Source organism: Corapipo altera, unplaced genomic scaffold, assembly GCF_003945725.1.
Source record: "Corapipo altera isolate COAL_440 unplaced genomic scaffold, ASM394572v1 0, whole genome shotgun sequence".
NCBI lineage: Eukaryota > Metazoa > Chordata > Aves > Passeriformes > Pipridae > Corapipo > Corapipo altera.
This window is the reverse complement of record NW_020884872.1, coordinates 84,296,785-84,320,724: the sequence shown is the minus strand read 5'-3', so window position 1 is coordinate 84,320,724 and position 23,940 is coordinate 84,296,785. Positions and strand designations below refer to the sequence as shown.

The window sequence follows — 23,940 nt, the reverse complement described above, 5'->3', positions numbered from 1 at the left end:
CATAACATAACATAACATAACATAACATAACATAACATAACATAACAATTGCCTTGATTTAGTAACTGGTTCCTAAATTAACAATCAGAAGTTAGTAAATTATAAATTATAATAATCAGAAAATAAATTATACTAGCAGTTCTCATGAATAGGATATGTCTTTTTTGCCCAAAAATGCTAGCTATCAGACCTGTCAGTTCTGTGTCATGCAAAGCTAGTAAATTGACCTAGACTAAGGTGATGCATATTTTTGCTGTGATGAAATCATCAGTTGTCTCTAAATCATTCATTTTACAATTGTCTCAGTGAGTAGAAATTATCTGATGCCAGACTGCTTACTCTTCAGCTCCTTATAGTTTAAGGAGGAATTTACACTGAGTTTAAACATTCTGACTTGGAAAATTTTGGTTTAACACTGTCAAACAGGATTATGTCACATCTGATACACTGAAGACTTGGAATGAGCTTTACACCCCTCAGTGTCGCCTTACTGCCAGCCTCAAAACAAAAAATTGAAAGCCAAACTGCTACTGCTGGACAAAGTGGCTACAATCTCTGAGCTTTATTCATTCAGAGATTTGCTCCAGGCTGAACCTTTGCCTTGTACTCAAATAAACTAGACTCCAGGAATCATTCTGCTCTACTACCCAGTCAGTTTTGGGTTTCTGAGTGATTAAAAAAATTATATGACATGAGCTGCAAAGCAATAGAAATTGGCCATCCATTAAATAGGATATTGGAGGGATATCTGCAATAATCTCTTGGAGGAGAATTTCGAGATCCCTTGGAAAAAAATATAAGATAGATATGCCCTGTATCTGAACAAGCAAACCACCAGAACAATAACAAAAGCAAAATCACTTGAAGAATACAAAAGCTATTTCCTTTCCACTGTTTATAAAAAGCATGGTTTATTTGAGAGTGCAGAGCATTGTCTATTCAAAGTATCTGTGTCGTATAATCCTAATCTACAGAACCACAAATAAACTATGAATGTTGTGATTCAAGGAGTTTTAATATAAAATGTGAACTCTGAACACTTACTTCATCTAGAGCTGAAGATTCCAGTAAGTCACAGGGTCACAGAATCAGAGAATATGCTGAGTTGAAAGGGACCCACAAGAATCATGCAGTCCAACTCCTGGCCCTGCACAGAACCCTCCCCAAGAGTCACACCATGTGCCTGAGAGTATCATTCAAATGCTTCTTGAACTCTGTCAGGCCTGGTGCTGTGACCACTTCCCTGGGGAGTTCCAGTGCCCACCCACCCTCTGGGTGAAGAACCTTTTCCTAATATCCAATGTAAACCTCCCCTAACACAACTTTAGGCCATATCCTTGGGTCCTGTCACTGGTCACAAGAGAGAAGAGATCAATGTCTGGCCCTCCTCCTCCTCTCATGAGGAAGCTGTAGACTGGGATGAGGTCTCCCCTCAGTCTCCTCTTCTCCAGGCTGAACAGACCAAGTGACCTCAGTTCCTCCTCATACGGTTTCCCCTCAAGGCCCTTCACCATCGTTGTTGCCTTCCTTTGGATGTTCTCTAATAGGTTGATATATTTCTTATATTGTAGTGCCCAAAACTGCACACAATGTTCAAGGTGAGGCCTCACCAGTGCAGAGCAGAGTCGGACAATCCCCTCTGTTGACCAGCTTTGCCTGATGCCCCCCAGGACACGGTTGGCCCTCCTGGCTGCCAGGGCACTGCTGACTCATATTCAACTTGCTCTTGACCAGGATCCCAAGTCCCTTTCCGTGGCACTGCTTTCCAGCATCTCATTCCCCAGTCTGTACGTACATCCTGGGTTACCCAATCCCGGGCGTAGAATCCGGCAGTGAACAGCTTCTTCCAGTTTTGTGTCATCTGCAAACTTGCTCAGTATCCCTTCCAGTCCTGTGTCCAAGTCATTTTTTAAGCTGTTGAATAGCACTGGGTCTAAGATGAAGCCCTGTGGAACCCCGCTAGTGACAGGTCACCAGTTTGATGTTACTCCATTCACTATTACCCTCTGTTCTCGATCCATGAGCCAATTCCTTGATGTGTTTATCCAACTGCGTGTTGGACATTTTGTCCAGCAGGATCCTGTGAGAGACAGTATCAAAAGCTTTACTGAAATCCAAAAAGATTACATCAACTGGCTTCCCTTGCTCAACTAGGTGGGTTACCTTGTCATAAAAGGAAACCAGGTTTGATAAGCAGGACTTTCCTCTCCTAAGGAGGCTCTGACCATTGAGTGCATTCTCTTTCAGGTGTTTTTCAATACTTCCCAGAATAATCTTCTCCATGACTTTACTAGACACTGAAGTGAGACTGACAGGCCTGTAGTTTCCAAAGTCCTCCTTCTTGCCCTTCTTGAAAACTGGTACAACAGTTGCCACCTTCCAGTCAACTGGCACCTCCCTGGATTCCCAAGACTGCTCAAAAATGATTGAGAGTGGTTTTGAGATGACATCAGCCAGCTCTTTGATTCTTCTGGGATGAATCCCATTAGGCCCTATAGATCTGTAGGGATCCAGCTGGAGCAACAGATCCTGCACAGTTTCAGGGTTGACTGGCAGGTGATCATTCTCACAGTCATTGTTCTCCAGCTCAGGGCACAGATATCCCCTGTTCTGTCATCTGTGTTGAAGATAGAGGCAAAGAAAGTGTAAAACACCTCTGCCTTGTCTCTATCCGTATTTTTGAGGTGACTATCTTCGACCTGTAATATACTGCCTATTGCCATTAATATATTTGAAAAACCTCTTTTTATTGTCCCCCACATTTCTGGCCAGCTGCTACTCCAGCTTCCGATATTTGGGAACTACCTGCTCCTGTGCTCTTAGGAGGTGATATTTGAAAAGTCACTGGCACTGATGGACCCCAGCACCTGCAAAAACATTTTTCCAGGGGTCCTTACTTACTAATTCCCTGAGCAACCTGAAGTCTGCTCTCCTCATGTCCAGAGTTGAGGTTTTCTGGCACTTTTCCTCCTGTCAACAGAGATTTTAAACTTGATGACTCCCTGGTCACTGTGGCCAAGACGGCCACCAATCTCCACTTCTGTCATGAGATCCACTCTGTTGACAAGCAGCAGGTCAAGGAGGGCATCTTTCCAATCAGCTCCCTTAGGACCTGTTCCATAAAGTTGTCATCCAGGTCTTTTAGGAATCTCCTGGCTCAGGTTGTACCAATTGTGTGATGCTCCCAAATTTCTGGCAAGTTGAAGTCCCTCATAAGGGCAAGGGCACTTGACTTGGAAGTGTCCCTTAGTTCCTCAAACAGTAATTTGTCGGCGTCATTATCCTGGCTGGGAGGTCTGTAGCAGACTCCCACGATGACATCCACATTATTTGTTTGCCCCTTGATTCTTACCCAGAGGCTCTCAACTGTACCATTGCCAACTGTGAGCTCCACACGTTCTAACCTTTCTATTATGCACAGTGTCACCCCTCTGCCTCTTCTGCCCTGCCTATCCCTCCTGAAGAGCCTGTAACCATACAACAGGGCACTCCAGTCACAGGTCTCATCCCACCAGGTTTCCCTTTCGCCAGTGGTGTCAAGTCTCTGGGACTGAGCCAAAGCTCCAAGCTCCCCTTGGTTGTTCTGCATGCTTCGTGCATCAGTGTGGAAACATTTCAGGTGCGGTACATTGTAGCCAATACCTAATGAGGCAGTGGCGTATCCCATTAGTTCTTGTTATCTCGAGTTTTATCACACCATCTCATTGCTCACCTCTGGTGAGCCAGGTTTTGTCCTTTTCCACCTTAAAGCTGTCAACAAGCCCCGCTAGCACCTGTACTAGAACTCTTTTTCCCCTCTGAGGCAGGTGCATCCTGTCAGGTGTCAGTAGACCACATGTTGAATAGATCATCCTACTGCCAAAATCCCAACATTTTTTGGATTACACCAACCTCAGAGCCATGCATTGACCTGATGGATCTGCCTATTCAGTATTATTCCTTGACACCAAAAGGATCGAGGAAATCACTGCCTGTGCTCGTGATGCCTCTATGAATTGTCCCAGGGCCCTGAAGTCTCTTTTGATTGCCCTCGGACTTCTCTTTGTTATTTTGTCACTGCCAGTTTGAACAGCAAATAACAGATAGTAATCAGAAGACCTTACTACACTGGAGAATTTTCCATTAATGTCCCTTATATGAGCCCTGGGACACAGCAGGCTTCCCTGTGAGTTGCATCAGGTCCACATATAGGGCTCTCCATTCCCCTTAGAAAGGAGTCTCCCAGTTCACAGAGGAGGTCTTGATGTGGGGTACAGGTGGTGTTGTTTTAGGAGGCCCCACTACCCCAGAAGGACCTTAGCACACCTCACTAGTTGTCTTGCCTTCTAGTTCCAGAGCCTCAGACCTGGTGTAGAAGGTGCCACTCCTACTTATCCAATTCTGAGGAGGAGGAACCATTCTCCCAGTATGTGCAGTGACCAGCGTCCAGCCTTCATCTTTAACAGACCCTTGACTAATGGTCCTTTGACTAATTACCCAGCAGGGTTCTGAGTCCACCTGCTTCTCCACTACAAGAGTTTTGAGACTGTAGCATTAGCATCTCCAAAAATAATCAATCATTTGCTTGAATGCTATGTAGCCTCTTCGCTTTTTCCCACAGCTCCTTCACCTGGTGACACAGCTCTCAGTCTACTTTCAGCTATATTCATTGTCTCATGACCCTTGAGTTGAATTCAGTATAGATTTGGCATGACACAAGCCGTGGCTATTTCACCTCTCACAGGCCACAATACCATATTCTTCGGATGTGGAAATATGTAAAAACCTATCAAGCAGAGATCAAGGCAGGGATTTCAGTTTTTGAATTCACCACTAGCTCAATGCTCAGGTTCAGATAAACCACCAATGTCCTTCTGTCTCTAAGCAGCCTCTGAAATGGTTTTACCTTTTTATTTCAGCTCCCGAGTACCCATTGTTTATTGACTTCAGCTGAAATTAAGTTCTTATCATCTCTGAGGTATAAGGAACTTGTTAAAATGGAAACCTTTACCTCATTTCAGAAGTAGGAGAATTTCAATCATTACTTCTGCTTATACCACCCTTCGAAATTCAAATGTGAAGCAAGAACCCTGCAGTATTATGAGCAAAACTGAGCAATGCCGGTTTAGCCATATCCATACACTGGAAAGAAAAATACCTTTTAGAGCTGTGTGAAACCAAGGTATATAAAATAAATGCTACTAATAGGGGACTGTCTAAATTACTCCAGATGAGAACAGGAGACAAGCAAATCCAAATGCTGAAAACAGAATTAGAGAGGAAGGGGAATATTTCAAAAAGGCAGGAAAGCAAATGGAAGTAACAGTAAAAATGTAAAGTAAGAGCTGTAGGAGGGAGGAGGGACAGTTAGGTATTTTACCAATTCCGAGGAGGAAGAGAGTAGGAACTGCAAAGGAGATGGAATATATGAAGGCTTGAAAAAATGACACTGTCATGAGATACATGAAATTAGATGGTGCCAGAAATATAATGTTTGAGTGACCATACAGGAGAAGGGAAGATAAAAAAGCAGCAATTAGATTTTAATTTAAGAGCTAATTATGACCTCTCCATTTTAACAATAATGAATATTCTTACTGACTAAGTATTTTTTTTGATGGATGAGTGTTTCGTATATGAAACTAATGAAAAATAATATTTATATTTATTTTAAAATTAGTTAATAAATATTGATCTTGGTTATTAGTGAGTACACTACTCCAATAGGTATTTTTCATTGGTAATACTAGTTGGCTTTATATGCAAAAAGTACATGTGCCTCTGTCTAGACTTTACCATTTAGTAATGTGACAAAATGCCGTTGGTCACCTTGTAGTTGCTGGATCACATCCAGTTCAAGTTGGTAATTGAACAAGCTCATAGCTATTTAGTGACCCAAATAAAATAAGTTTCATGTACATTCAGTGAGCCTATGTGTCCTTTTCAAAAGCTGTCATTTATTTCTTAAACTAGTTTTATTTATCAAAGGTAGTTTTAAGAAATTCTGATGGAACTGAGGGGAAATGTCTCTTAAGCTGTCACTTAAGCAGTGAACTCTTCAGGGAAATTATTTCAGTCTCAAAGTTCGTTAATCTGGCATCATTCACAAAAGCTACAATTACATGGGAAGCAGATCTTTTATCAGAAGAGTTTCTGTACAGTTTCTGTAAGTCTTTGCCTATGGTTAAAGGCTTAATAGGCACCATTTGGAATGATTCATGTGGTCTGGTGGGTCGTAAAACTTCTTGGTTCCTACTGTAAATGAGAGTGCGTGCAAGACACATCTTCAATAACATAATATTTTCTTTCTGCTTCAAAACTATTTGATACTTTTTCTTCTGGTTTAGCTGCCTTATTAAAGTCCCTGGCAGTAAAAGGCATCATGTAGGTTGTACCCCCACAGTGGTTCTTGTTTTCCACAGAGAGAAGAGTTTGCCTGTAGAACATCCAGCTCATCAGAGCATAAAGACCAGCTTACTAGAGGCAAAAATCATAACTCTAAGGTAGCCAGACAAGGAAAATTGAAAAGGTCACTGAAATTGCTGGCCCATGAAAAGAGAGAATGGGGATGCTGGGTATGGAGAAGAGCAGATAAGCCATGACACTGTGTTTTCAGTGGAGTTCAGAATGAGAAAACTGCTGTGCTTCTGTGTGCTGAACAGTTCTAACAGTTCTAACTAACCAGAAGAAAGGGTAGGCACAGAACAGATCAGGATAAGTGAGAAAAGCGAGAGAAAAGCAATAAAGCAAGCCCAAAAATTTAACAGAAGCTAAACTGGAGAGTGAAGACTCTAGTCCCCTGTGCATTTCCCCTTTCTTTCTATTTCTAAACACTTTCTTCAGCAGCAAGGCTCTCCCGTATTGGCATTTCTGCCTGCTGGGTGCCACCCCCGCAGATATGTCCTGGAGTGTCCGTGGCACGGAGCCTACCGTACTTCCACAGCTCTTCCAGCAGCACCAGGCAGAGCCTTGGCCTCAGGCTGGATGTATGTCCTTCGTTTTGCACAAAGCTGGTCTGTCTTAGCTGAAGAAGATTGTTGCTCAAGGGCTGTACTTTGCTGACATGCCCTTGTTTCTTAGAATTATTGTACTTTTTGGTGGACTGTATCAGTTGTCAAGAGTTGTGTGGGCTGTTCTGTAGAATGATTATGCCACCTGCTTGTGAGGAAGGTCTTCTTCAGATATGTCCAGGGGAGATCATCCCTAATGTCCGTTTTTCCAGTGTTCCCTGTCTTGCTGGAAGACCATGTTTTCATCACCTAGGGGTTGATACTCTGTATTCCATTTCCAATGACCAAGCAGGACTGCTGGAGAACATGGCTCAGCTTTCCTCTCATCTCTTATTAATGTGCTTGAGAATACTCAAGCTGATGGGCAAAGTTAAGGCAGATAAATAGTGTTCTTTGTATCTTCTCTTAATGCGAACAGTGGGAATTCTGGTGGTAAATGGTTGTCTTTATTCAGACTTCTGTTTGCTTTTTCAAGTGCCAAAAGCTCTTATTTTATGAGTTCAACAAATAAAAGAATTTAGACACAATTTGAAAACTCTACTCTATAGTTTGTTCCAGGGTAAAAAAATATGTTTTCTTCTCCATTTAATTTACTGTATAAAAGCATCATCCTATGTCAGTGACAACTGAAAGAATAAATGAAAAGAAATCCTTTATGTTTCCTCCCCAGGGAAGGAAGGTGTTTTTCCTTCCTTTTCCAACTCAACAAGACATTCCAAGTGTTCATTTAATCACTGTACAACCACAAAATAAGCTGGAATAAATACAGAAGTTGCTAAATAAACCAAATTATTCTACCACCCTCTATTTGACCTACATACAAATCATGCTCACATTCCAATGGAATACAATCAGACTGTAGCAAGTCCATTTGGGATACAACTAATTTGTGCTAGTATAGGCTACTCAAATATTTTAAAGGAAATATAACTCTTCCAATTTTAGAAAAGTTTGATCTATGCAAAAGTAAATCTTATCTTTCATTTCAACTGTGATTCAGTATAACTGAAGTAGGTCATGCTTTATTTTGAGTCAATGAATGCGAAGGCAATTAGTGTAATTACTGTGAACTATAGTTGTGTCTTTTTCTCCATCTTAGTTTAGTTTTGACTGTATTTTTCAACTACAGTCTTCTATTGCAGCTCTTCTCTTTGTTTGTAAGCTTTGGAACTCCTTTTTGCCACAGCATGCAGAAGAGACAGACATCTGTATAAGCTGCAGGCTCTTCTTATTTCCATTATGTCAAATTCATTTTGAAGTTAAGCATCAGAAATTGTGCAGTCAAGTTCATTCTGGGCCAGGACATCAGGGCTGTGCACTCAAACTCAGAACAGCTACTTTGCTTATTGTATAATTCTTCTTAAGGGAAGTGAGCCCATTTATAATAGGAAAACAAAACAAAAAAACCTACAACAAACAGCAACAAAAAACCCCCCACCTTTGATATGTATTAAACTCTTCTGTCCACACTTGCAACTTTTTCTGTAGGTTTTTTTTACGTCCTTTTATTGATTATTCATAATATAAATTATCTTAAATTAATTGAAAGCAGTAATTGAAATCAGATTTAACAATTTGCAGTGAAATAATATCACTGCACACATTATCATTGGACACTATAATAAGACATTAGTTTGGAGGAAGAGGCAAGACAGAGTATTATTTGTTTTATTCTTTGAGAATTCTTGTTCATTTTGGTCCAATGGTAAAAATTTGATTAAAACATATAAATTAATGGTGCCTTTCATCAAGATTTAATGTTGCTACATGAATATGCTTTTAAATATTGGGAAAAGATACCCAGAAATCAAGATAGCATCCCCTCTTCTTGTTCTTTACAAAGTCAGAGTAGGTTATAAGTAATTTCTAAATTTAACACCTATTATTCTACAGTGAGAATCTGTTACTGTTGGTGAGCAAAATAACATGCAAACAGACTTCTGCATACCTATTTGGCAATGATTATTTGATTTTTTTCTTCAGCTCTGCATCTTCAAGAGAGAGATCACTGTTTTGACAACCTAATGTAGTCAGGTCATTTATCTGTTCGATATTACTTAATCTGGTTTGTCTAGCTTGGTTATCATCTAGATAAAACTTGCAAAAGATAGAATTTATGTGTTAGTTTTCTCTCTGACATTTCTTTTCTTGCTTTTTTGATTTCAGCCACTCAGATCTGTAAGTCCTCCTCAAGTGTCCATCCCCAACTATGTCCCAACAGAAAAGTGAAATTAATTTCAGAGAAATTCATTCACTACAATGTGTTGTGTTTGCACCTTAGGCAATCATTTCGTCTAGAACAAAGGTGCAAAGGGCAGAAAGTAGCCAGCTGCTATTTCAGGGGCTTCTTGTTTTTCTGTGGAAAAGTGAAAAACATTTGTGTAACAACTTCGGTGAAATTCCTATCTTATATTTGTAGTCTTGATGCATTATTAGAATTTTACTTATTAGCTCACATATACATAGAACTATTGTTTCTCAGAGGAGAAGGAGAATAAGCATGTGATTTCCTTATTCTTTCATACATCGTCACCTTTTGTCTATAGAGAGATTGTTGGGATATATTAATGATTTTTAAAGTTTCTGTACTATTAACACAATTCTTACAGACCATGGTGTTTCCCTACATTGCTTAAGAAAGGTTTGTGTTCTGAAGACTGCAGTCTTCAAGCTTCAGCCTAAACAAAATTAATCTTTTTTTTTTTTCTTGGAACTTTCTAATGCTGACTGGGTGACATCATCTATATACATCTCCCAAACCCAGGGGCTTAGGAACTCAGGAGTGTTCTTTAAGCTTTTCTTCTTCTTTCTTGGGACTCTCTCAAACTCCAGTTATGAATGGGAAAAGCACATAGAGAAAAACTAAGCTCTCTATTAAAGGATAGGTTCCACGGCTTCAAAATTGTCTTCTTCAGAGACACAGAATCAAGGCTGATGTTTCCTTTATGGCATGATATAGACACTGTGCTTCCTAAATTTAAGGATTCTGTTCAGACTTCCACAAAACTGTGAATACAGTGCTGAGTTACTGAGTAATTGTAATGCTGGTACATCTGTGACCAATGCAATGCAGTATCAAGTGTCATAGTACCATCACTGAGTAAAAGTAGGGCACAGCACCTCTTTTTCTAGAGCAGTAGCCTAAACTATGTTCCTTTCAGGAAGCTGGTATTCTCCACACAGGTTGCAAACTAAGTTCTAATTGACATAATCTTCCTCTTCAGGTATTTTCAATGTTGTACATAAAAATAGATTTTATGACTATGAAAGCTCTGATTGTCTTCTTTGTTCTTTTAGAATTCACTTAATTATTACCCTCTAAGGGGCTACATTCCTTGACTGAATTTCAGTGAGTTTTTCCCAGGGGTTTATGTGCACAACTTTGATGAAAGCTTTTGAATTTTTGGCTTTTTTTTTTTTTAAAAGTTTCCTCCAGCCATTAAAACAGCCATTGCTTTCAAACATGGAGATGGGACAACTGAGGACTCTTGTGTATAGACAAATTATGATATTTATTATATTATATTTGCCCTACGCTTAGAATTTCTGTGTACAGTCAACAGTTCTACAGTATCATGTAGTCTGCTGGATCAGAAACTGTGGCTTAATTGCCTGGGATTAATATTATTGCTAACACAAAATAGTTTTTCTAAGAGTAATGGTCTAAATGTCTTTCACATACTAGTAAGGACTAGGTTTTGTCATGCAAATATGCAGGAAACTTTTTGTGATGAGGCTGGTGAGACACTGGCACAGGTAACCCAGAGTAGTGTTGGATGCCCCGTGCCTGGAAACATTCAAGGTCAGATTGGTGGGGGATCTGAGCAGCATGATCTAGTTGAAGATGTCCCTGCTCATAGCAGAGGGCCTTTAAAGAACCCAAACTATTCTATGACTCTTATGATTCTATGGTAAATAATAATTGTGTTCCCAAAACATCACATTCTCTTAAATATGAAGAAAGAATCAAATTAAGATGGGCCAGTTTCTAAATGTTATCGGTCAAAATGAATGTATTCATAGCAGACTTCATAGCTATTATTTGTAAAGTTCTATGGAATCAGATTTATTTTTGTAAGCCTTAAAAAGTTGTTAAAATTTAAATAAAATAAACCCCATGTTTTCAATATGGGCTTAGCCATCTTCTGACATTAGTTGACACATACGAATAGTTGCAATATTTTGGTTCTTGTGTTTCGACTCTCACTGGAAAGCAAGATTCAAGTTATTGGAGCAGTTAATAATTCTGTATATGAATTCTATCTCTTCCTTGGGATACTGCCGACAAAACATATAACATCACAAATGCAAATCAGAGTTCTGAAACTGTACCCGAGTTTTAGGGGTGTATTACCTACTTTGTTCTACTTTGTTCCACTTCCATTGCTTATGCAGGAAAAAATTATTAGGAAAACAGAACCCTATGGAAAGATCTGTGAATGTTGAACAGGCAGTTTTGGGGAAGCTGTATCTGATAACTTTATTGCTGTCATGTGCAAGATATGGGGATATTTCTAGGCAATAGTAGGAGCAGTTGCACTAACAGAAAATAGTAGATGGCGTTTTTGCTCTGAAAGTTCTCCAACCAGCAGCTTTTGTTAGACAAGCTCTATATACCTCCAGGTTTCCCTGATGTTACTGACCGGGCTTGCAGAGTTTGGCTGAAGGAGCAGTTTCCTTGCTCGCAGTATTCTACAGTGCCCTTCAAGCACCAGGGAAAATTTATCTTTTGAACTTGTATGTTAAATGATATTGATTGATGAAGAGACTACAAAGAATAGTAACTCAGTAGAGCAGGAAACCCCCAAAAATAGTGGTCAAAGAATATGCATGGATAAGCATAGTCAAACTATGGTGTGTGTGGTACTAGTGCATATCTTCATGGGCAGTCGTAGGTAATACCCTCTCAGCGTTTGTGATTTTGTACTTTTGCTGTTGCATCTGGGCATTCTGGCCTTTACATCTGCTAGATATTTACAGAAAAACCCCACTTCTGTCTTTCTGTCTAATGTTGAACTACTCAGACGTGTTTTTTTCCTTGCATGTGTAGGTGAACGGTATTGATCTTCGAGGTGCTACCCATGAGCAGGCTGCAGCTGCGCTCAAAGGAGCCGGGCAGACGGTAACAATCATAGCACAATACCAGCCAGAGGGTAAGTAAAATAACAGACTTAAAGACATATGGTAAAAGAGAAATGCTTTGAAGCCACTCATTTAACAGGATGAGACTGTTGTAGATAGTGAGTTTCCCAGCTATCATCAGCAGTCGTCTGGAATGAAAATTAATGTGACAATTCTGTCCAAAGGAAATAGAATTTTTTTTGTCACAGATTTGGCTTTTAGAAGTATTTTATGCAACTATAAGAGCTATCTTTAAATGTGGATATAATAAGACAATAATCAGCACTTGTTAATCATTATATTCTCGTTAGTGCTTATTTTATGTTCTCTTCTGTTCTCCTCCTGGAGACAGGTAGTGCAAAAGATAGTTTAAGAAAGAACAGAAACACAAGGTAACAGGACATTGATTCTAATCTGACTGAAGCAAAAGATAAATGCTTCCTGCAGAAGGTAGAGAGCTTCCCACTATTACTTTTGGATGACAGTTTCCTTGTACCTTCAGGGCAATTATATCTGGATAACAAGTACTTATTAGAGAAAATGACAACTTTCTAAATAAAAGCAACAACAGGAAATTGAGCAAAATGTCAGTTATTTAAGGTGGGATGTATCTCATCCAAATTTTCCTGTCTAATATTTAGCTTTCTAGTGGTTAAGCTAGTTTTAGTGGGAAGAAGTAGTCACTGATTGATTTGGAGTCCAGAATTAAAGGGCAGAACTCCTTCTTGCTGTCCATGAGCAGTGACTCAAATGACTATCTGAGGTTCTCAAGGAATTTGTGAGATGAATATTACTTTCTGATGGGAACTAAAGATGGTTTTCCTCTGCAGTCATTGTTACTTTGGAAGTCTTGCCAGATTAATTCAGCAAGTACAGGTATCTGTGAAAACTTGCTGACATCGTGTTATCAGTTTTCAGTAAACAATTCTAGCTCAATTCACAAGTCCTGCTATGACCTGTTAACGTAAACTGTTGATTCTACCTGATTGTGCCCACCCTAGGTCTCAGGTGAAACAATAGCTCTAATAACATGCTCATCCAGTCAGGTTTTTTTTCAGGGAAGATGAGTTACTACTGCCACAATTTATCCAATATAATACTTTCTTTTGTTTCTCTGGATCGTGATGATAGCACACAATGAGAAAAACAGCTGCTATTTTAGTCAAATGTACAGTTGTGCTTCGGATCTGGAATCGAGTATCCATTTATTAGTTTATCTGCACTTGAGTCACCAAACAGAATAACTTAGGCAATACTAAGAAATGCACAGATAAGAGCAAATGAAATTTAAAGTGTCTATCTTTATTTAAATAAATTGAACATATTAATATCAAAATGCTTAAGTAATAATCAGAGTTATTTCAAAGAAAAAGTATTGAAAAGCAATTCCATTACAGATAGCTATCGGTACTGGATTCTGAATGAAACCATGTTCCTATTAGTTCCAGCAGTCTTGTTTGCTGTCTGGTGATTTTATACTGCAATTATCACCATGGTGTCTGAGCACTTGTAGCTATCACTGGCATTTCACAGTTGTTCTACGCCATTGTTAATACACAAAAAAGTACAGTGCTTGACAGCTTTTTCCCATTAAAATTGAACTTTTAGTAGACATACTTTTACCCTACATTTTAGAAGCTTTATACTGTGTAAGATTCAGTTTTGGTGAACATGCAATTCAAATGATGCTGATGAAATCCATCAACTATTATATTGCATATTTATTCCATTTTTCCTCTGACATTCCTCCATTCACCAAAAACCCTGTTGAGGGCAGACTAGTCCCGACTGCGTGAGTTCTTGTTAGTAAAGCAAAGTCAGTTTTCTGTTTCAGCTGAATAACTTGAAACACAAAGGGAGTGAAGCTTGTGAAGAACAGGGCCAAAAAGTTAGCCTTTTTATAGTAAATGATGGAATCTTTAAAGGTAGTGACAGTATACTCAGTAGTTGTCCAGCATGTGTTATCTTACTGCTGAAGTATTTAATTTTAATCTGAGGTGCTGGTTAATGCAAACTGTATAAATCAGATATGAAATTAATATCTCTTTATTGAAAAGTCCCTAACAGCAAAAAAAAAAGATGAAACAATATCTAAATAATTATTTAAGTAACCCTCACAGAGAATTATTTCGGGATTTACAGGTCACACCAAAAGACAAACACACTCCATAAAAGGATAAATACTTCTTTTATTCTAAAGGTGTTGCAGAACCCTTTTTGTCCTTTCTTTGAAATTTATACCCGATTTTGTATTTACTGTATCTCCTCTTTTTGCATATATTGGAACATTGTCATAAAATAGAGTCTTAAAACTGTACACCTGTGCTTCCCACAGGGGCTTCTCACTTTAAAACATTTCTAAAACTTATAAAGTACATAAGCAAAGTAGGCCTGTAGCTTGATTTTCACACTGTAAGGTCTGAGCTGTTGTTACTACAACTTCAGGTTTTTTGGGGACATCCAAGAATAGCCACTACAAATATTACCAGTACATTTTTTTATCTTTTCCAGATTATTTCCAGCCTTTAGATGTTGTTGCAAACAAAAACTTTCAATGAAACCTTTAGGTATCGAGCAATGATGATATAAGTGCCAGTCTATACTATGTGCCAGCTGATGTTTAGTAATTAAAATTGTGAGTAGAAAAAGCTTATGCTCCAGTAATTTAGTTTTTATGCAGTAAAGAAAAGCTTACAGCACATTTGTCTTGGTACTTTCTCCAAAACCAAATATCATGCTATGCTGTGGAAAGAAAATTAGGTGAATAGTGTAGAAACAACTTTCAAAATTTAAATGTCCCTTTCCTGTTTCTAACAGAAGTTCATCTAAGCCTAGTATGATCTCCCCTCACATTTATATGTAGAGACTTCACAGCAAATCTCATTAGAATGGTAACTCCTGCAAAAAAAACCCTAGTGCTTGCCATCAAATAGATTTTCCCCTCAATATTTTGGCACTTCGTTTTCTCATCCTGTCTGTAATACACACATGCAGGGATGAGCTCAGATAAGACAGAATAGCATCACATTTTTTTAAAATGCTGTCAGACCTGTGGTTGCTGATGGTGCTCAGCTGAACCATGGTGCCTGCCCCTCAGAAGAAAATAGTCTTGGTGAAAATTCTGTAAAAGAGCACAGATACTGTGAACAAAGAGAGAATAGAAGATACAAGAGTTGATTTCATGTGAAGGAGTGGAAATAAAAGGGATAGTATAAAAAATGAAGAACAAACTCCTCAGTTCTTTTGCTCTTCAGTCTCTGTTTTCCTCGTTTACACTCACAACCTTTGTTTCCCTCATCACTCTGAGAAATAGAAGAGAAAACAGAAGTATGAAAATCCCAACAGAAATGCAAATTCCGTGAACAAAATTATGGAAAGAATATTAAGAGCAAGAAGAAAACAAATCACAAAAAATTAAAAAGTCAGAGCTCAGCAGTATGTATTTAGGAAAAGCAGCCATAACTCTGGGCTTTTTCAGTGATTCCTTACTTTTATTTTAAAAATTGAAAATAACCTGTGTACTGTATATTATGTACACATGTACTGTGTAAATGGAGATCAAGTAAAGTTAAGCATCATGATCTTTTAATTTTCATTGTGGATATAGTTCATATGGAGGTTTATGGATGTACCCAGTCTACACTAACTAGCCCTTGCAGGCTTCAGAAAGATAACCTTTTATATCCACACGAAGCTCAGATCTTCTACACATGGTTGATACTAAGTTAAATAGAATTTGAGGACCAAAAAGCTACTTAGAACAGAATTAGAATAGGAATCTATCATTTATATTTAGCTTTGCACTCTGATTTTTAATATTCTTGGAAGCATTTTAACTTTTCTTCCAGCTTAGCAACTCTCAGATCTCTTTTAAAACATGTACAGGTATGAAGCCAGTACAAAATAAAAACTTGAGCTTGGAAAATAGTCTTAGGGTGGAACAGTGTGTCCCTAATAAAAAATTAAGTAGAAATTAAAGTGGGAATATATATATATCACACAGGGAAACACATTTTACACTTCCGAGTTTTTATTCAGAACATATTTTGATTTTAATGGCAACAGTTGTAAATTATAGCCCAGCATGGAAGGAGTTAAGAAAAAAAAATTTTATCAGTTAAAATGAAATATATTTTTTAAGAAAAGTGAACTTTGGTTGAAATAGTGACAACTTGTCCTGAAAGACACAGCTTCGGATTGGAGCAGACAGAATACTGAAGCTGCTAAAAAGCTTTATTTTAGCCTCAAATGTTGACGTTCCTTCCTCCCTGCAGCAGCGTGAAAGGGTAAAGTGTAGCCCTGAGGTTTTTGCAAAATGTTCTGTGCCAGTGGTCTGCAAGCTGAGCTGTGCTGCATTGCAGTACCTCTGCAGCTATTGCCTCACCACAGTCCCTGGAAAATTGTTAAAAGGATTAGAAGTTTAATGTGCTTTAAATCTTTCAAGTGAGCCAATTAACTAGCTCTCTAACTAGCTTGCATATAGGAAAAACATTCATTGATTAGAGTTTGATTAGTGCATCTGACACTGAAGAGGTTAAAAAGTTATTACAGTGAGAGTTTCTGCTTTATCACTTTTTGAGTTAGCTGCTGCTTGGTGGCTGTGCTCTGTGTCTGTTATGAGGTGAGTAGCTGAGCTTTAGCTACAGGAAGAGTATGAGAGGGAGAGACACTGTGACAGGCAGTGTCTGTCCCTTCAGGCATTAGCTAAGGAAATTTTTGAAGAGCTGCACCTAAACATCTTCTGATAGCTGTGATGCTAAATTCACTCTTTAGTTCTTTTGCTTCTGAATCTGCGAGGCTCCAAAGTGCATTGGAACAGACCTAACTTTCATAAGCAGCCCCAGCTTTTATGAAAGCATACTCCTTGTCTTACACATTTGTCTGACCTGCAGATGCATGAGATCTGCTCTTTTGAAAATATTAGACAAAAAATCCAGGGGTCACTTTTGCAGGTCTCTGAAGTCATAGATAATTTTTAGCTCTTTCCTCCTTTTCATTCCCTATTTCTACCTCAAAATACAAACACTTGTCTCTTGTTTTGGAGCAACAGTTACATAAATTCCTGATTAAGACATTTAACCTTTCCAGGTGCTGTGGGGATTAGGAAGATAGAAAATATTGAAAAGAATAAATAATTGTATTTATTCATCTTTGTCTAGGTTACTTCTATTCTTTGAAATGTGAACAGTCATGTTAAACGTGCCTTTCCCCAACTGTTGAAAATCAATGTAGCTTAATTACTTTGATAAAGTTGCATGACAGCAGTTGACTTTCATCTGGAAGCCACTTTATCCAATTGTCAAAGAATGCGAGATATTAGGGTTACATTTCATGCATGTGTATTAAAGAACATTGGTACGACCAAGCTGGATCTGATCAAAGGCCCATATGCTGAGGATCCAGTTTTCACCAGTAGCTGGCAGGTTAGGGAAAGGAGAAAGAACAGGACAACCACATAAGTGCTTGCACTATGTACTGTCCTACTGACCAGGTGGGGTGAAAAATCCTCTTCTTGTCCTCAGGTGGAAAATACCACCACTATAAAGATTAACAAAAGCAAAAAAACCTTAGAGGTATGTTTTGTAGATTTTCCTGTTGAAGTTCAGTGAACTAATTTTGTTGAGAATCTTGGTCCATTTTTTTAAATTAGGAAAATTGAGAAAGATGGAGTAATATAAACAAGCAAGCTCAACATTATGGTAATATATTGTTTCCCCTTTTATTCAAACCTTTTATTTGCTTAATACCACAAGAGAAGAAGCATCATTCCAAAACAGAGAATTTTTTATTTCAGATCCTGATTCGTTGATAACAGATGATAATAGTTTATAATACACCAAAGTTCTCCTATGCAGGAGATAAGGATTCCTTCAAATAGCAGTATTAAAGGCTGGGGTTTTTTATCCCTCTTTTTACTGTGGCATCTCCAACTCTACTCTTTCCTTGTTTACCCATGAAGCTTTTTAAGGAGTTACAGAATAGTAAATTGTTTTCTCTAGCTGATGAAATGCCAGGCCTATACCTCCCATACTTGTCCTAAATAAGGTTGCTTAGAGCCTCCATCCAACCTGGCCTTGAATGTTTCCAGGGATGGTATGACAGATGATGCTGTCAAAATTAGTTTCCTTATAATTTAAACATATTTTGCTTCAACAAAAATGCCGGAATTCACTTAGCAAGAAATTGCCTCTTTTTTGCAGAGATTTCTATGTACATTAAGATGTTTAACAGGGCTGTGTGACTGCAATGCACAACTTCATGTAATGTACCAAATGATATTTGTGTGTTCAAAACTAATACTCGGCAATTAAACTAATCCTTGAGTGCTCCAAGTTATGTCAGCACTTAATATACAGGGTTAAGTGTTGAGGTTGGTATTTGCTGCATTTCTTTCCGTCTAGTAAATACAACTTTGCTACCCTCAGGACAAACGCAGCAGTGCCAAGATAGCACCCACTTGTGTGGCCATGTAAGATCTTTACCTTAGGTGTAGTTTTTTTTGCCTTTGGTTGCTGCATACTATTTAGAATATACTGCTTTTATTTTTACATTGTTGGAACAAAGTCTTTAAGTTTATAATCTCATTGCAAGTTTCATGCTATCTTGACTTCAAGTAAAAAGCCCTAAAGCATATTTAAAATGAAGAGGATGGTTTAAAAGTCTCCCTGATCCACTTTCAAATTATTTTCTCACATCACAGCATTTCTATTTGCCTGAGCTGTCCTCACCACAGCTTCCACTCTTCTGCAGATTAACTCTAGTCCCCAGGTGACTCTGCCTGTGTTCATGGGCATTTCCCTAGCACAGATAGATATTTTTGGGGCTCTTCAGATGCCACAGCTGAAGAAGCACCAGGGATTACAAATGTTTTTGTAAAGTCAAGCCTTTGTAGGCTTCTCCTAAGACACAAAAGGTTACATTTTAATTCCTCTGTTAAATTTTAAGATCATGTTCCCAGTAGAGTTACAGAGTGTAATCCATACAACACTGAGTATTTCATAAAAAGCAGAATTCCAATCTTTTTTTTTTCAAATGTCAAAAAGTGTCACTATGCATGAAACAAGTTTTGGATATATTTTCTTAATATTTTTATGCAGATTCATTTGTGTTTAATGTGGTCATCCCTGTCTGCTAGATTGTATTTGCTGTTTCCTTACAGATTCCAGAGCTTTCTCATTTCCCATTTTCATGAATGTTTCAGTTTAACTGCTTATTTTTTCATTCAGTCGTATTTGGCTCTTGTTTCTATCAACAGGCTTGAAAGTTTCCTTGAACAGTATATTCTTCATTAAAGAATATACAGTTGTCAAAGTTAGCTGTAGGAAACTGTACAGGGAAGCATGATTTCCTTTAAAAATTCATCTTTTCTTCTTTTCATTTTTAATGTGAAAACATGGAGTTATGTGGTTGGTTGGTTTTTTTTCTGTAGTTCTTTCATTAAGTTTCATTTATAGTGCAGGTTTAGGTTTTGTCGTTCATATGCAGCCTTCTGCACTTAGTTATATTTATATACACATGGGAGAAGTGTATCTCTTAAATCCTCATGATGGAGATTATGAACTACTTTTCTTTGACAATATATTAATTAAAGTATTTTCCACTTTTTGCTCTTTTGTTAGGGTAATCGTTAATAAGTCTTATCGAGAATTCAAATAAGGAGTTGATTTTCTTTTTGCAACAGCTGTTATGTTTGCAGCTGCTAATTTAGCTGTTATATATGGGTTGCAATTTCTTCCCACTTTTCTTCCTTGTTTAAAGTTCACTAACGTGAAATCCCTTTCACCTGTGGTTTTGCCCTTCCCTGGCAACCTTTTCAGAAAGCAAGACCTTCTTTCAATGGCAAAGACATGGTTGGATTTGTGTCCTGGCCTTTTTGAAGGGGGTATGCTTCTGAGTGAGCAGTGGGGAGCCCAGGGATAATTCACTTTAGAACCAGCATGAGAGAAAATCTCACCATTATTTCTGAACCCATTTCAGTGGTTCTTTTCTCAGTCTCATTCTTCTTTCAATTTCTTATTGTGCCTTTCAGCTGGAAAAAAAATGCATTTTGTGAAAATGAAGGTTTGTGTTTACTTCCAATTTTACTTTTTAAGAAATAAATTTTACTGATACTTTTGCTATTTTAATTCTTTCACGATTACATCATTTCGTACATCATATGACTTGAGAAGCTCATGTTTATTTCTATCTATTTATTTTAAAACGTATTCTCTTTTCTTTCTTATTGACTTTTACACTTTGCAAAGACAAAGTTTATTAGTCATTTTGCTTTTTAGTTACCTTCAGTGTCAGATTTTTTCCTTCTTACAGTTAATATATCTGTCCTATCTCATTGCTACTGCCGGTCCTAGTCTTCATAGTGTCTTACACAACTTCAGCATTAGAGACTGTTATGGTATCTAGTAACTGGCCCTGGGTGATTGCTCTATTAAAGATGCTGAAGACTCTCCACAAAAATAATTTTTATCCAAACAGTTTAAAATGTTTTATTATATTAGAATTCAGAAACCCACTAGAAACCTGCTTTTCTCTGCCTTCGGGTGAATTACTTCATATAGAGGTGACTGAAAATACAAAATACAAAATAGTTCATTACCTGGATGAAATTCCACAATATTACCAACGTTCATGTGCTTAAACTAATAACAAAATACAGGTTCTGTACAATCCCCGTGTGTTCAGCTTATGTCCTCAGAGAATATGAATATGGAAATTTAGCCTTTCTCTGCAGTAATTTATGTAAAAATACTGAGCAAATAAAACGTTTTGGTTTGAAATTAAAAGTATATTCTCCTGGTGTTTCTTGGAGAGCTACTCTTGAATCTGTTGAAGAGAAAAAAATTAAGTAGTCTAACTTTCAAATCTATCCTGTAAGTTGAAGGTACATTTGCATCAGTGTTTAATTAAAAAGAGAAAAATTGAAGAGAGAATTTCTGGTGTCATGTTCTCTACTTGCAAAACTTCAGCAAAGGAGAAAGAGCAGCCATAGGACATAGTGATGAGGCTCTGGCACAAGTTGCTCAGAGAATTATTGGAGGCACCATCCCTGAAAGTGTTCAAGGCCAGGTTGTATGGGGCCCTGGGCAGCCTGATCTAGTGGAAGGTGTCCCTGCCCATGGCAGAGGGGTTGGAACTAGACGGTCTTTAAGGTCCTTTCCAACCCAAAAGTTTCTGTGATTCTGTGGTTGATTCTATGATACAAAGAGATGAAGGTTTCCCAAAGGATGTGGAGATTGTCCCTGCTTCTGAAAATCTCATGCTGAGGAAAGACAGCAAGTCTGACAGAAAGTGACAGGTGTTATGGTAGCATTCCTAAGTATCACAGGAGACAACAGCATATCGGGGATTTTCTTGGCCCGGTGCTGTGGCTGCTGTCAGCACAAAATTCTCAGTGAGTGTTAGGGACTGTCTTTCGTGATTTGTATTTTAAAAGTTTATAGTTCTTCACACGTATGGGGACTTTCTTTTAATTATATTACAGAGCTAGGTAAATACAAACAAAAAAAAGTATTTTTTTTTTCACTAGATGTGTCCTTTGGCTAAGCTGCTTGCCCAAGGTCTCTCAGGTGAGAGATGTAATTCTCTCTGAGGTCGTTCAGCCTTTGCTGATGAGTCTCTTCTCACCAGCTATAGAGGGAACATCAATTACTAACTTAGACTAGACGGACAAAGTTAAGGCAAGGTGAATTTACCTCCTCTGGTGTCCCTGGGAAGGAGCTCCTAGAAAGTGATATGCAGACAGGAAATGTCTTTCCCCAGCTCAACAAGTGAACCACTAATGAAGTCAGAATTGAGCTCTATATCACTGGCCAACAGTTTCTCACTGCAATAATTCTTGAGGCAAGTTAGTGCAGTCATTAGTTTGAGAGAGGGAGAGAAAAATGGGAAAAATCACAAACAACTTAAAGTTGTGATTCCAGTAGAAAAATAACAAAACTAAGAGTTTCAAGGCAAGATAGGAAATTGCAAGATAATTATTTATTTGTAACTTGAATTCTAGATAATTGGTTGGTTGATTTGAATTTATTACCTATGGGTGAGAATGATGGCAGAGTGTGATAAATGAAATATAAACCATATACTATTTAAATAGGAAAAAAAGAGGTAGAGGGAAGATCTACACAGGTGTTTCGAAGAGCTGTGCTTGCATGCACAGCTTTTTTAAGGATTTCACTTACAACAGTGAATAATTGCCCTGCTCTGTGTGCCTTCTTAACTCCGATTCTGCTACTGAGAGTAGTAATATGAGGGATCTTTAGTGAAAGTAAAAATACTAATTTGAGGTGCACTTAATGGATAGGTGACCATGGCATTATTAAGAACAGAAATGCTATTGAGTAGACTTGTATGCATGCTCACATACACACATATACACACAACCATTGGAAACTGGGGATCCACGGGGTCCCTGCAAGAGATTTCATCACAGCTGTCACATGCTGCACATTCTTAGATTGTAAGTGCATGTGAAGGGTAAGTAAGAAGTTAAACAGCATCAGATCACACACTAAGCTGTGCCTGAGATAAAACTATTTTTCAGCAAGTCAGTTCAGTGCCTCTGAAGGTCTTTACTACTGAGCTACTTCTACAATAAATTCCCCTATTTCCATTATCCTGATCTACGTCATTCTTACATTACTTCCTTTTCAAGGCTGTTAAGATGGCAGTTGACAAAAGAAATAAAAATCAGATTTAGACTTCATTGTCAATCTCAATACTTCACTGCAGACTCATTAAAAATACCTAATTAACTGCAGTCATTGAAAGAATTCCATATTGCCATATTTTCAATACTAATTTTGAGTAAGGGAACCTTTACATGATAGAAAAATGCACTAAAGTTACAATGTATCTTTAATTTTATCCTCTCTCGCCTATAATAGATAAATTAGAGAACTAAGTGAAAGCTGAAGTAAATAGAATTTTTTTAATTAAATATTAACCACAGTTCATGTGAAGAAGTGTTTGAAGATGTTACTTTATTTATCTACAAAGTTAAAATTTCCATATATTTTAATCTGAGAATTCATTTTCTTTTAGAAACTCTGGTATCTTGAACAGAAGTAATTTTATCCCCTGGTTTCAGGCTTGAAGATGGTTTCAGCAATATTATGGTCAATGTTTCCCGAGCTAGGTGCTCAAAATTAAGCTCTGAAATAGAAATATCCTGATTTGAGTTATGTGACTGATCACTTCTCATAAAATTCAGTATAATCATATTTTGTAGCTTAAGCATGGACTTAGAAGTCTGGCATAGGTCACCTTTCAGCAAAGTTTGTATTAGATATCTCAAAGTACTTTCTAGTGACTTTCTAATTCCCTTTGCAATTTTCAAAGGAAACATCTAACTCAAGCAACAACTCCTTTTAGCAGTTATAAAATTAAGTGCTAAAAATAATTATTATAAGCACATTTGCTTTTAAATGACTTACACAGAAAAACTCAGAATTCTGCAGAAAATTCAGATTTTCCAAACTTTGAACAACATTTCTAACTATTGAGTATAATTGTTGCTTCAGTGCTGTTTTGTGCCTAAATACACAAAGAAATGTGTAACAAGCATATTATAACTTAGTCAGGTTACTTTAGTATCATTTAAATACCTATGCCTCCTAGACAAGAATTTACCATTTTCTTGGAGAGTCTCAGAGTACAGGGGTTTGTTGCTGTTGTTTTGTTTGTGTTTTTCCCTGCAGTAAATCTAGATCCTTATGTTTGTCTACATTGGGCCCCCAAAACTTATGTAAAACTCATCAGTTGCTTTTACAAACCATGCTACGCAGCGTTACAGGATATCTTTATGTGACAATAAACTACACGATTATAGATC

General features: G+C 37.8%; 1 protein-coding gene across 17 annotated transcripts in view; it reads left to right on the top strand.

Moving 5' to 3' along the window:
* DLG2 (discs large MAGUK scaffold protein 2) overlaps nt 1-23,940 on the top strand; it is a 999,036-nt gene that overhangs the window by 782,825 nt on the left and 192,271 nt on the right. For all 17 annotated transcript variants that reach the window (XM_027658222.1, XM_027659729.1, XM_027658823.1 and 14 more), the window contains one exon: nt 12,040-12,142. In XM_027658222.1, the coding sequence (XP_027514023.1) occupies nt 12,040-12,142 (103 nt within the window). The remainder of the gene's footprint in view (nt 1-12,039; nt 12,143-23,940) is intronic.